Consider the following 12,884-nt stretch of genomic DNA (forward strand, 5'->3'; position numbering starts at 1 on the left):
ATGTGTCTCTTTGTCCAGTATGCAAATACACACTGTTGAGCCTACAGTATCTTCTTCAAATTTAGTGCAGATTCTCCATTTGTACATGGGAAGACCATAGGCTATGTATGATTCTGAAGTTTTAGTTACTAGTAAACTTTAAAAAACAGCCAGTTTTCTTTGAAACAGAGCCAGAAAAGAACAATACTTGCCAGCCACCCATATTTATAATTTCAAATCCATTCATCAACAGCCTTAAATGTAACTTGATAATGCAGATACTTTTCTTTGCAATGAACGCTGGCTAATTTGTCAATTATCCTCAATCTTCAGTATTGTCCTGTAGATGAGTGATTTTGAAAAGAGCAGAGTTTAATTATCAGAATTTTTGGGAAAATAAATCCTGCAAATAACACTTTTAACAGGAACCTGTTAACCTGCAAGACATCTGATGTTGTAAGAATCATATGATGTTTGGCTGTTTTTTTTTTAAACATTATTAAGAATTACGTGTAAAAGTTTTATCTCAATTCTATGATGAATTCTTTAAATTAAAGATGTGTCCATGAATATTTCTAATTTAATTTAAAAAAATGTTGCCTCTTTTTGAACAATTCACCTTTAAATATTGATAATTTGAATGACTTTTATGTTTTATATAGGTTGCATTCAGAAATAGTAGACAACTGTATTTATTATTATTCCTCAGTTTCTCATTCCTGTTTTTGTAGATATACTTTATTATTGTAGATATATTTTGTTTCTGCAAAAAGTATTAATGGTGAATGTGAGAAAAGGAAAAAATAAAACTAAGTTAAAAATTCTGCCATTGCCCACAGCTATGTTTTATATTGCTACATCCATGCTTTTCATTTCATTCCAGCTGGTTTTGGACAGCATGAAAGCTCTAAAAATTTGGCACTATTATGGCTAATAAGTCATTTTCCGTTAAAGGTGTAATATTTTTAACTTAAGGTTTGAACTTGATTTAATGATCTACATACAATACTAGCGTGAGAATAAATTAAAAGACTACTTCTTTTAAAAGTCAAACCAGACCATCCTGTGTCGTCTTAAATCAACAAAACCTAACACAGAACTAAAGACTAAAAGGAAATATTTTGTGATCTGGATTCAGATAACAGCTATTTTTTTAACCTATATGAATTTAAAATTTAGCTATCTACAGTTAGGTCCATAAATATTTGGACAGAGAACTTTTTTGCCCCTGAAATGAAAGGCTACCCACCTGCAAGCCTTGAATTATTTTGCACAAGCACATCCTCCAGGTTTCTGGACTTGTATAAAGTAGTTTGATCCTTGCAGATATGTTTGGGCCATACCCAAATTTGTGCAATGTGTTGAATAGGTAGTCCCATTTAACCATATGAAGTCATTTTTTCTGCATCCAAAGATAATAAGGTCTCTAGGGTGTTAGATTTAATGGATGAATATATTACACTAGAAAAATACCCGCGCTTCGCAGCGGAGAAGTAGTGTGTTAAAGAAGTTATGAAAAAGAAAAGGAAACGTTTTAAAAATAACGTAACATGATTGTCAATGTAATTGTTTTGTCACTGTTATGAGTGTTGCTGTCATATATATATATATATATATATATATATATATATATATATATATATATATATACACACATACATACACACACACATATACATATATACATATACACATACATACATACAGATAAATATACATATATTTACACACATACACATACATACATACATACACACACACATATATACATATATACAGATCTAAATATATATATATACTGTATATATATATAGTGACAAAGCACTGCTTTTAAATTTTTATTAAGAAGAAAAGCAAACCTTTTTAAACTGAGGGAAAATATACCAATAACTATCTGTTAAGGATCTCTTTGTATACCACGTTGTCAGTTCAGCACTCCGGTTGTAATATGACCAAGTTGTGCATTGAGCTTACTCTTGAGAATGCAACGTATAGTTGTCCAGGAGAAATGGAAGATCAGAGGGTGTAACGGGGATGCGAGGAATACATTGAGTGTGGAGAAACTCTAGAGACAGCATGTGTATTAAATTGTGGATTTTTCTGTGAGTATTTGGTGGCAGCATGACGAAGTTGGTTTCGCAAGACCGCGTTAGTCGTGGAACTCAGCTCGGAGCATATTCTTTTCCTACCTTGTCAATTGTGTAATGCGTTTTGTGAACAGGTTTGATGCATGGAAGTGATCACTCGTACTGCGTTCAGTCAGTTCACGTGAGCTGCTCTCTTGTGTGATGTTTCGATGTCCACGGCTTTATTTAATGTTAGCTAAGACCCGGCACTTAAAAGTTTCTCGCTACAGCAATTTTAACTCCGTTACAAAGTGATCCAAGTCTCGTTTATACCTCGTGTCTTCTCATTAAACTTGTATCATGCGAATAAAGTATTCGACGAAGGTATGACAAACGGCAGCGGTAGCGTGTCTATAAACTTAATTTAAACTTACAGTTTACACCATGCTTTGTTTCCGCAGTTGCTGCACTTCTGAATAAGCTTCTATGCGTTTTTCTTCAGCGCTCTTTGGAGCTCTTCCTTGTTTTCTACGTACTGCGTTCACAGTCAGTTCACGTGATTACGTGGGAGGCGTGATGATGTGACACACAACTCCGCCCCCCACGGCCATCGAGCTGAAGTCCATTACAGTATATGGAGAAAAATAGGTTCCAGTTATGACCATTACGCGTAGAATTTCGAAATGAAACCTGCCCAACTTTTGTAGGTAAGCTGTAAGGAATGAGCCTGCCAAATTTCAGCCTTCTACCTACACGGGAAGTTGGAGAATTAGTGATGAGTCAGTGAGTCAGTCAGTGAGGGCTTTGCCTTTTATTAGTATAGATTAAACAAGCATTGATGATTAGAAGCTAAGTGACTGCCTTTAATAAATCCAGTATGGTTTTGTGATATTACCAGAGCAAGCACTTTCTCAATCCTTCTATAAAGAACTTTGGAGAGTATCTTAACATTGTTATTTAGAAGCGAGATTGCTTTGTATGATGCATATTGTAGTAAGTCCTTATTTTTCATAGGAAAGACGATAATTAATGCTTGGCGTAAAGTTCCAGGTAGAATTTTGTTGTCACTAGCTTCTATAAACATTGCTAAGAATAGGGGACCTAACTTATTTGATTTTTTTTAATAAAATTCCATTGGGTAGCCATCAGAGCCTGCTACTTTCTTACTTTGAAGTGAGTTTGCAAGGTCTAGTAATTTTTAGAATGTCAGAGGTTTATCTAGTTCTTCTGCACGTACAGTACCTAGCTGTGTTATCTGTAATGCATCAAAAACTCATTACATAATATCTTATTATCTTTAAACTCAGTGGAATATAAGGCCTTTTAGTACTCTCGAAATGTGTGGATTATATTTTTATGGTCAATGATTTTATCTGTCTGTGTTTGTAATTACTGTTATTGCATTGTGGATTTCCTGATTGTGGACTTGTTGAGCTAATATCTTATCAGCCTTCTCTCCTTTTCATAATAATGATGTTGCAATTTAATGATGAGTTATTCCATTTCTTTGTCAATAGGTTAAATTCTGTTTGCAAAACCTGTCTTTTACCATAAATTGCCTCATTTGGAGACCTGGTGTAAACTTGATCTACTGTATTCTGGTAATTTTGCTGATTAACTCAGAGACCTTCTTGGTTTCCAGTTTATTTTTGTGAGAAACATCTGAAATAATCTGTCCTCCTAAAAATGCCTTCGGAGTTACCCAGAGTATTCCTGCAGAAACCTCTGAGGATGCATTTGTCTCTAGTAAATAATCAATTTGCGTGGATATAAATTCTCTACAGTTCTCATCAGCTAATGACAGAGAGTTAAGACACCAACTACAAGATGAGTGTGAAGGACACAGTGATTTAGGACCTATGATCAGTGGGGCATGGTCGGAGATAACAATAGCGTCATACTTGCAAGATTTGATAGTGGGCAAAAAATTATTGTCTGTGAAGAAATAATCAGTTCTTGAGTAACAATGATGTACTGGTGAGAAGAAGGAATATACTCTTAAATTTGGATTTTAAAATCTCCATGGGTCTGTTAAGTTATAATCTTTTACAAACTGTAATTATTTTTTCAGTATTAGATGTTATCAATACTGTATCCAGGTCTGGATTTAAAACACAATTGAAGTCACCGGCCATTATAATTTTATGAGTGTTCACAATAAGAATACAGTTGTAATATTCAATCATTTTACTTAATAAACAAATGATCAAATATAATGTTTTTGTCTCATTTGTTTAACTCGTTTCTCTTTATCTACTTTTAGGAGTTGAGTGAAAATCTGATGATGTTTTAGGTCATATTCATGCTAAATATAGAAAATTCTAAAGGGTTCACAAACTTTCAAGCACAACAGTAGATGCAAATACTTTTTGGATGAAATCTCTGTCATCCACATTAGTTGTATAGATATTTGTCAAAATAACTTTAGTGTTAATTAAATTACCCATCACCATTACATATCGCTCTTCAGGATCAGATACTAAGTCTGAAACTAATAATATGCAATTGTTCTGTGTATTAAGATTCTCACATCTGAAGTTTTCTTTGTTTACCTAATTTGAAAAATGTGGACAATCAAATGTCTTTGCAACCAATAGTAATCCTTACATATTAAACGAGTCTCCTGTTAAAATACTATAATAGCATTTTTTCTCTTTAATTCATGATTGAGACCTTTGACATTCCAACTCATAAAGTTCACTGTTTGGTCATAGAGGCATTGCTTCTGTACTTTTGTTGACATTTTGTAGTCTTAATGTTAATGTAGTTAATGTAGTACATTATTATGTACATACAATAGCTTTGAGTTTGATTTCACGTTTTTTGATTACAGTCAAGATACAATAAACTTCTTATGTGATCTTAAACAGTCCTAATACAATGAACCTAGGGAATGATGTTAAACCGTTATCATGGAGACTGAGATAACATATAATGTACATTCAAGATACAATAAACCACGGGTATGATGTTAAAACAGAGAAAAAGAAGAAAAAAAAAACACACTGTAAATAACTAGTTACTTTGTGGTTACCAAAATATACATACTGTATATTTACTGGAAGAAATTACAATATAATTGTAATTTAACAAAAAAAAAGTGACCGAAAACAACATAGAGTGTATAGTTATGGCAAATGTCACATTACAAATGGACCAAGTTGTTCTTTGCCTTGCCAGGACACGATATAACTCATGATTATGTTTCAAAAGGATATCATGATCATTCTTCTTAGCACTTTTTCTACTTCATTTGGATAACTGAAAATGTAAAAGGCATTTTCGCCCAGAGAACTGCCACTCACTGGATATTTTCCCTTTTTCGGACCATTCCCTGTAAACCCTAGAGATGGTTGTGCATGAAAATCCCAGTAGATCAGCAGTTTCTGAAATATGGAGACAAGCCATTTGCCATGTTCAGAGTCACTTAAATCATTTACAAATTCTGATGGTCGGCTGGAAGTTCAGCAGGTCATCTTGACAATGTCCATATGCCTAAATACATTGACTAAAGTGTAAAGAGTAAAGTGGCCAGTGAGTGTAATTAACTTTTTTTCTGGGAAGACAACCCTTTGTTCCTGTCATAAAAAGCATAAAAAAAGCTTTGGACCAGAGCAGTGAAGTGGATTAGCTTAAATTCAAACCCTTTAAAGAGGAAAACTGTTCATGAAACTGTTGAAAGACACTGCAAGAACACCACTATCTTGAGCTGTTGGAATATTACTAGGAGAATGATCTTGTATTTTTTTTCCAGATAAATGTATTATTATTAAAGTTCATAATCATGGGATAACAAAAATGTGTTTTTATTTTATAGGCTAGCAAAAAAAGTAAGAGATGATCCACTGAAGTCGGATTTTACTATAGATCTGAAGCATGAGGTATGTAGAAGTACTTGAACAGTACTTTTCTAACTTCTAATCCTCACATCTGTTTGTTTCCTATCTTGTCATTTGCTAGATTTGTGTATAGTTTAGGTGTTCGGCCACTACAACTGAGTGCGCCTCAGCTTGTCTACAGCTAGTCTTTTGTTGTATTCACTTTCATTACGGTTACGCTGGTCTGGTTCTAAAATACTAAACCTTATACCTGCAGATGTGGAAAAAGATATTGCGCCCTTAAAGGTTTGTTTGCATGTAAGCTACAATTTTGACTCAACCCTCCCAGTGTTTACAAAGGTTATTGTATAGATGATATGTCCTCATCTTGTTATTTGGGTTGCTTTCTCAATGTTTGTTTAGTCTTCTGATTTTTTTTTTTCCCCAACGGGTGGAGACCTACAGGCCAAAGTTCTTAAGGGGGAGGTGAAAGGAAATAAATATTTCTAAGTTGGTCTGATTTTGTTTATTTTTTTACATAAAGGTATGTTCATAAAGGACTCCAGATGTGTTTTGGAAAAAGATGGTAAATAGTTAAAAATGGAATGTGTTTGGGCACTAGGAACAATGGTTTTATATAATGAGTTTATAATCTTTATTACAGAATATTTTGCATTGTGAGCTTGGATTTTTTTTTGCCTATTATTTTTTCATATACTAGAAGGTGTAACATTTTAATTTTCACATTTTACTGTTGCTAATCCTAAATTTATAATATATTTTTATTCTTTCTTTAAATTCCAAGATCCTCAAGAAATGTACAGTATTAATTATTTGATGACAATTTGATATTTTTGATGTTTTTTATGTGCAGTTTGAGTTTAAATTTTTAAATATAACAGTCTATATCATTTTTTTCTGCATTTAGTAAAACAGCTCCTGTTTTTAAACATGGAAGCTTAAAGATGCCTGAATGCTTGTTGTTAGCTGCAAAGGTACAAAACCCATCATTTTAAATTATTTTCATAGCCCTATGTTTTAAAGTGAGAAGTTTTCCCAGCCTCAGATTTGCGTGCATTGATTTTGCACGTATGGTTGTCTCAATCTGTGCCTGTATAAATTAAGCTATTTAGAAATATAGTGTTAATTATGGTAATTATTGTTCATTTCAATTCAGTGTTCCAAAAATAATTTGATGTCAAAATCACTCCTAAATTCTTTCCAATATCATATTTGAAGGTTTTATAGCATTTTTTTCCATCCACTAGCTGGTTGTTTCATTAAATTATAGAATAAAACATTAAACAGAAAAGAGAGTAATATGCTTGTCTAAGTACATTCATATCTGGAAGCAGTAAAAATACTCAGGAAACGCCAAGGCTATAATTTACAATTTGCAACCTCAGAACAATTGACTTTTTAGGGTACAGTGAAACTTTATTGTCTGAAATAGCTTTGTATTCCAGTCAAGGGACCACTCCCAAAATCTTTAATTATAAATGAAGAATGGATACATTGGACGTAGGTGAATTTTTTTAATATGAGATTGATTACAATATTCTTTTGATTTATTGGTTACATCATATCTTTTTGAGACTGTCTTTCTTTTTATTAATACATACTTTTTTTCTAAGCTCTCATTATTTTGTATTAACATTTAACATGTGTGACTCTAAATCTGAACAAAATAGCCTGTTAACCTTCTGAGATGATAATGTTGTAGTATTTTCCATGGACTCAATAAACCTCCCACTTTATCCACCAACTGGTACAAAAATTGCTATACAGACTGATTGATTCTGTTAGATGGGTTTGGAATATCTAGTGTTGCCTTGATATTGGAATGTAAACCAAAAGATTTCCACGACAGGTGCTCTATACAAAGCGATGGCATAGTTAGTTGCTTGGACAAAATGCCCGAAATATAAATAAATGTAAATGTAATTGTAGACATTTCAACCTTTTGCCATTTAAGAAAAACTAGAACCAGGCTGATATACTGTAACAATATTCCTTTTAACAGTTGTATACCAGTGTATGTGACACTATGTAGTGTGAATACTTGTCTTTCAATAATTATAGGCTATGTGTCTGATGGAAAAATTATGAGTTCTAAACACAAAAATATTTAAATCCCCACAACTTATTATATGCGGTGAATCATTGTTGTTGTGATTTTTGTGGATTTTTAAGTATATCTGTATATACTTTTTTAAACAATATGTCACAACTGTTCTTATGTAATGCTTTTTTTTTTTTTAATTAATGCAAGCTACACATTAGACTGTACCCTTTTGAATCTAGATTCCTCGTTTGGTTTAAATCATAAGTGCAACCCTTTGAATACTGGCATGACAATACATTCATATCCATGATTTGAAAAAAATAAAAACTTGAAACACTTGAATTTCTGGCTTTTGAAATTTTGTTTTTTCCTTCTGATTTTGACTTCTGATTAGTGGTTAGGCTTTGGTGCAATAGGCTTAATCTTCTTGATTTCTGGTTTTGACTATGTTTCATCTCAGAAAACAAGTGGAATTTACTACTTTTAAGGTATATGGATAAATTAAACAGAAGTATAGTTTCATGCAAAAGTTGACACCCCATTCAAATTTCATATATTGCTGACATTTAAAATAGAAAAATAATCACATCAAGCAAACGTTAGAGTGGCATTTTATGAAAATTTTAATATATAGTTCCAGTTTTTTTGATTAACTAAATAAAATGTAAAAAAAAAAGGAATAATAACACAATAAATGTGTCATTTGTAAAATGCAAAACTACTTGCTGTCCATTTGTAATTCAGAAATAAACAGTGGTTGATAAAATGTATTGCTACAGTTTAAAATAAATGCATGTATTAAAGAAGCTGCAGAACACCATACAGAACAGGCTTTTCCACTCACTGCCTGCAGTGTGTTTAATTTCAGCCTTTAGATACAAGCAAAAAGTAATAACTGATAGCCAACATCATCTTCACCAGAAGTACTGAGAAGAAGTACTGAGATGGTGAGCTAGAAGCCCTCCCCTCCACCTGTGTGACCGATTACTATGCCTTATCTGTACCTTACTGTGAGATTATAAACATGGTTGAGCCGCATTATTCAGAATCCTTACTGGAAGAAGAAGCTGTACTTCAAAGACAAGGTCAATACCATATTCTCGGCATCAGAGATTTGTGAGACATATCATAAACTGGTCACGTAATATGTCTGCATTCACTAAGAAAAATATTGAATTGCCATGCATCTAGATATTATCTTACTCTTTCAGGATGACATACTTTCAATATGAAATTCTCAGTTAAAAAAAAACACTGCTTTGGTACCTCATGGAAAGTGAAATGCACAGCAAAATTAAACAGCATGCAAAAACAAGAGGCAGTGAACCTTTGTGTCAGCTGCAAAATAAATATAGCAGGCTTGTATTTTTAACCAGACATTTAATATTAACATAAAGTTATTCGATAAACTGAAATGGCACTCTTGAACTAAGTATGCCAAATAAGATTTCAGAGTTGCATTATCCAGCTTAAGCATAACATTTTATTTTTATTTATTTATTTTTTTCACTGCACACAGTGTGCTGTACAATTCAACTTTTTGTTAGCCATTTGAGCGATGTCTGTTTGAGGACAGGATGAGTCTATTGCAAAATTCTGAAATTATATTTTTTTCTAGCTCCCAGACCTAATCTCCAGTTGTTTAATTTCTCTTTAAAAGTTAAAGCATTAACTTGTACTTTTGTTTTATGTTAAGTTTCATTTGCCTTGTATCTTCCTTCTCTAAATTTAGCATTTGTCCATCTTTGGGGCTTTTTGAATCTTTCAGAACAAATCTCCTGTCTCCCTAATTTAACATCATCTGTACTGACTTGATAGCTACTTTTTTCACTGACATTGACCTCATATAAAAAAGCAGTGGTCCCAGCTTTGACTCTTAAGGAACTCCACCTTTGATCGCAACAGAAAAGTTTATTGTTTCACAGCAAATTATTTTCTCTGTAGAATCTTGAATCCATATCTCTAGTAGTTTATCCAGCCTGATGTGCTCACATACTGTACAACGAAGACAGTTTCTGCCAGCTGTCCCAGGGAAAAGGCCAAGTCCCGGGATTGTAGTTTACCATGTCAGCTTTTAAAATGTTGCTGACTGCCCATACCATATTTGCTGTGCCAACTGAGATGAGCTAACAGAATGCTGAGCATGATGTGATAAAAAACAGCACACAGTAATTTGTATTAGCAAAGTCCATTGACCAAAGAATTTTCAGGTATAAGTCAGCAGATTGTCATACATAAGAGGACAAACCAGCAACAAGCAAAGGTGACTAGAACAATAAGTAAAGGCAGAATCCAGAAATATACAAATAGTCAAAATCATTACAAAACACAAAAATCACTGTAGAGCTCAACAAAAAGTGTTCACAGTGCCAGGATGACCAATGCTTGGACAAAAATAATTAATCAAGCTCCCTGCTTTATTCCTCCTGCTACTTCCACAAAAAAATGTTGCCTAGCAACAGACACTGATAAGATGGGCTGGGCTGCAAGCCAAGTGTAGGTTAAGAAGTGTTTAGCCAAATCCTAATAGTCTGATGCCAGGTCTTCTCATGGAGTTTCTTCTTAGAAGCTGAAGGGGATTTGTTTTTGGTTTGCAAATGTACACTTCCAAGAGCTGAACTTCTGTGTATCCATTCAAGATTTGTAGTTCAGTGGCTTCATGTTTGCAGCTTTTTAGTGAAACACTTCTACAATTGCTTGCTTTACATTTTAGTTAATCTCTTCTGTGTGTACTTATTCTGTTTTTTTGTGTCACCTGTCTATATTAATCAACTGCAAGAAGTAAATTTGATCCAACTTTTTAGTTTTAGAACTAATGTGACTGGAAGGCTTTTTCTGTGAAAAATGTATGTGGAACGCATTCTTTGCTCTTGTTTTGTAGGAAATTAATGAAAGATGTTTCATTTTATAGACTTGTTTTTTCATCCTAAACAGTCATTCATATTTTTTTTAATTTGTTTCCATTTTTATTGTTTTTAACCTTAATTGTTCTCATTACTGTAAGGCTATAACAATTGCTGTCTTGCATCAATTAATTACAAATGTTGTCAGTTAGTGATTTAGACCTTCATCTATATGTTTTCTGTTAGCACATTTTTGAGCATTTTTTGATTCATTGCTAGTTTTTTGAGATGATGCCAAATGATAGAATTAGTCAAAGTGGCTTGTTTTTATTTGGATTTCACTGATGAATTTGAAGCACTCTGTTTATATCTAGCACCTGCCTGCATTTTGAGGTAGCCTTTGTTTGGACTGCTGAGTTTGTTACAGCTTTGTTATCAGCATACTATTTTCTGCTTTTTTAACTGTTGTGGAAATTCATAACACACACTGATAACCGAGATATTTAGTCAGCCTGAATTTAAAGGCTGATAACAATAACAACCATTTATTTCTTGTATAGCCTGAAATTCACACAAACAATGTCTCAATGATAACTTGCTTTTCTTGATTTACCTACCCAATTCCTAGTATAAGGGAACGTCCTGCTGTGAAGAGGATTCCAGGGGTAAGGGACCCACTAGTTTGGCACAGGACAGAGCGATGCCATATAGTGTTCAGGAAGAGAAAAGCAAAATTGAATGGAGGGAAGATCCAGTGTATTCTCATTTGAGATTAAAGAAACCATTGGGTGAGCTTTTTGTGCGGCATGTGTGCTAAGTACCCTTTAAAGAGCAATAGGCCACAGCAAACAGAATATGAGTGAATGAGAAGGAGCCTAGAGGGAAACATGCAGTTAGCTGGACAATGACCCCAGCAGAAGCAATTCTTGGGCTCAGCTAAAATTTACATTAACTTGACCTTTAAGTTGCCTCATGAGCAGATGCCAATTAGTTTAGAGCTAAAAGGGCCATGCAACCATTGTGTTGGACTGTAGAGATAGAGTTAGAGAGAAAGGGAATGTTTTTTGTGGTACTGGGCAAGTGGATCATTTTAATCAGGGAAAGAAACATATACAGATAGGCTCAGAGGCACAGCAGATTTTCTTCCGTGTCAGTATTTTGTATTCTCCCTTAAGTTTGTTTTGTTTATAGGGTACCATTTTTGTCTCTTTTCCCTTCTCGTTTGGTCTCAGTTTGCCAGTGGTCTGTTTGCTACACAACATATCGAAAAAATAGGTACACATTATTGTGGCAACACTAGACTAGATAAAGTTGTTTTAGTTAGCACAACTTGCAGAGCTAATCATGGTACACTTGTGTTAAATACTTTCCTGGAAAATTAAAGAAACACACAATTCCATGGCTCTGTCAACTTCTGACAGTCCACATGCTCACTGAATAGCCCAAAAAGTATCTGTAGATGGTATCTTGAACATTTTCTCTGCTTCTAGAATGGCATCTTCAAGTAGATGTTCAGTGTGATGTGGTATTGGTGTCAAAACTGCTGCTTATTAATCCACCTACAACCAATTAACAAAGACTTCTCGTGAGTTGTTGTGCATAAAACACTTGTTCAGTTGCAACATCATTCCCACTTTTGAAATAAATTGGAATAATTGCAGGCTAACATTTCAGAATGTTTTAAGCGCATTGTCTCAGAAATATGGTATTTTTTATTAACATTGTATTTCTGCTACCGTTTTAGTTTGTCATGTCATTCCCAGTTTGTGTATTTGTTTTGATTTGCATTACTATTATGTAGGGTTGAGTCATTAGAAATATTTGTGTTGCTTGGCACATGACGCGTGCACTGCATGTCGAGTAAAGTCATTCACCTCACTAACTGTATGGTATATGAGAGAAATGGTTAAAAGGGATATTAAAGAAAGATAAAAGGTAGTTGGAGAGAAATAATTCAAAAAAGGCAAAAGATGACCTAAAGAGGTTCTTTCAGCATTTTAGTAGTGTAAACAACAGCCTGGATTCTTATCCGGCCTGCACGCCTCAATTCTGCTGAAGCCTGTGGCCACCACCAGGGGATGCATGGAGAATGGCTGAGCCCTCCTCTGCAGAG

The 12,884-nt window shown here is 33.9% G+C and overlaps 1 protein-coding gene across 1 annotated transcript in view; it reads left to right on the top strand.

Annotated features, from left to right (window-relative positions):
- Nucleotides 1-12,884, top strand: part of LOC120523980 (beta-1,3-glucosyltransferase-like) — a 452,278-nt gene that overhangs the window by 309,379 nt on the left and 130,015 nt on the right. Inside the window, exon 8 of the mRNA XM_039745736.1 lies at nt 5,863-5,926. Within this exon, the coding sequence (XP_039601670.1) occupies nt 5,863-5,926 (64 nt within the window). The remainder of the gene's footprint in view (nt 1-5,862; nt 5,927-12,884) is intronic.

Source organism: Polypterus senegalus, chromosome 2 (genome assembly GCF_016835505.1).
Source record: "Polypterus senegalus isolate Bchr_013 chromosome 2, ASM1683550v1, whole genome shotgun sequence".
Taxonomy (NCBI): domain Eukaryota; kingdom Metazoa; phylum Chordata; class Cladistia; order Polypteriformes; family Polypteridae; genus Polypterus; species Polypterus senegalus.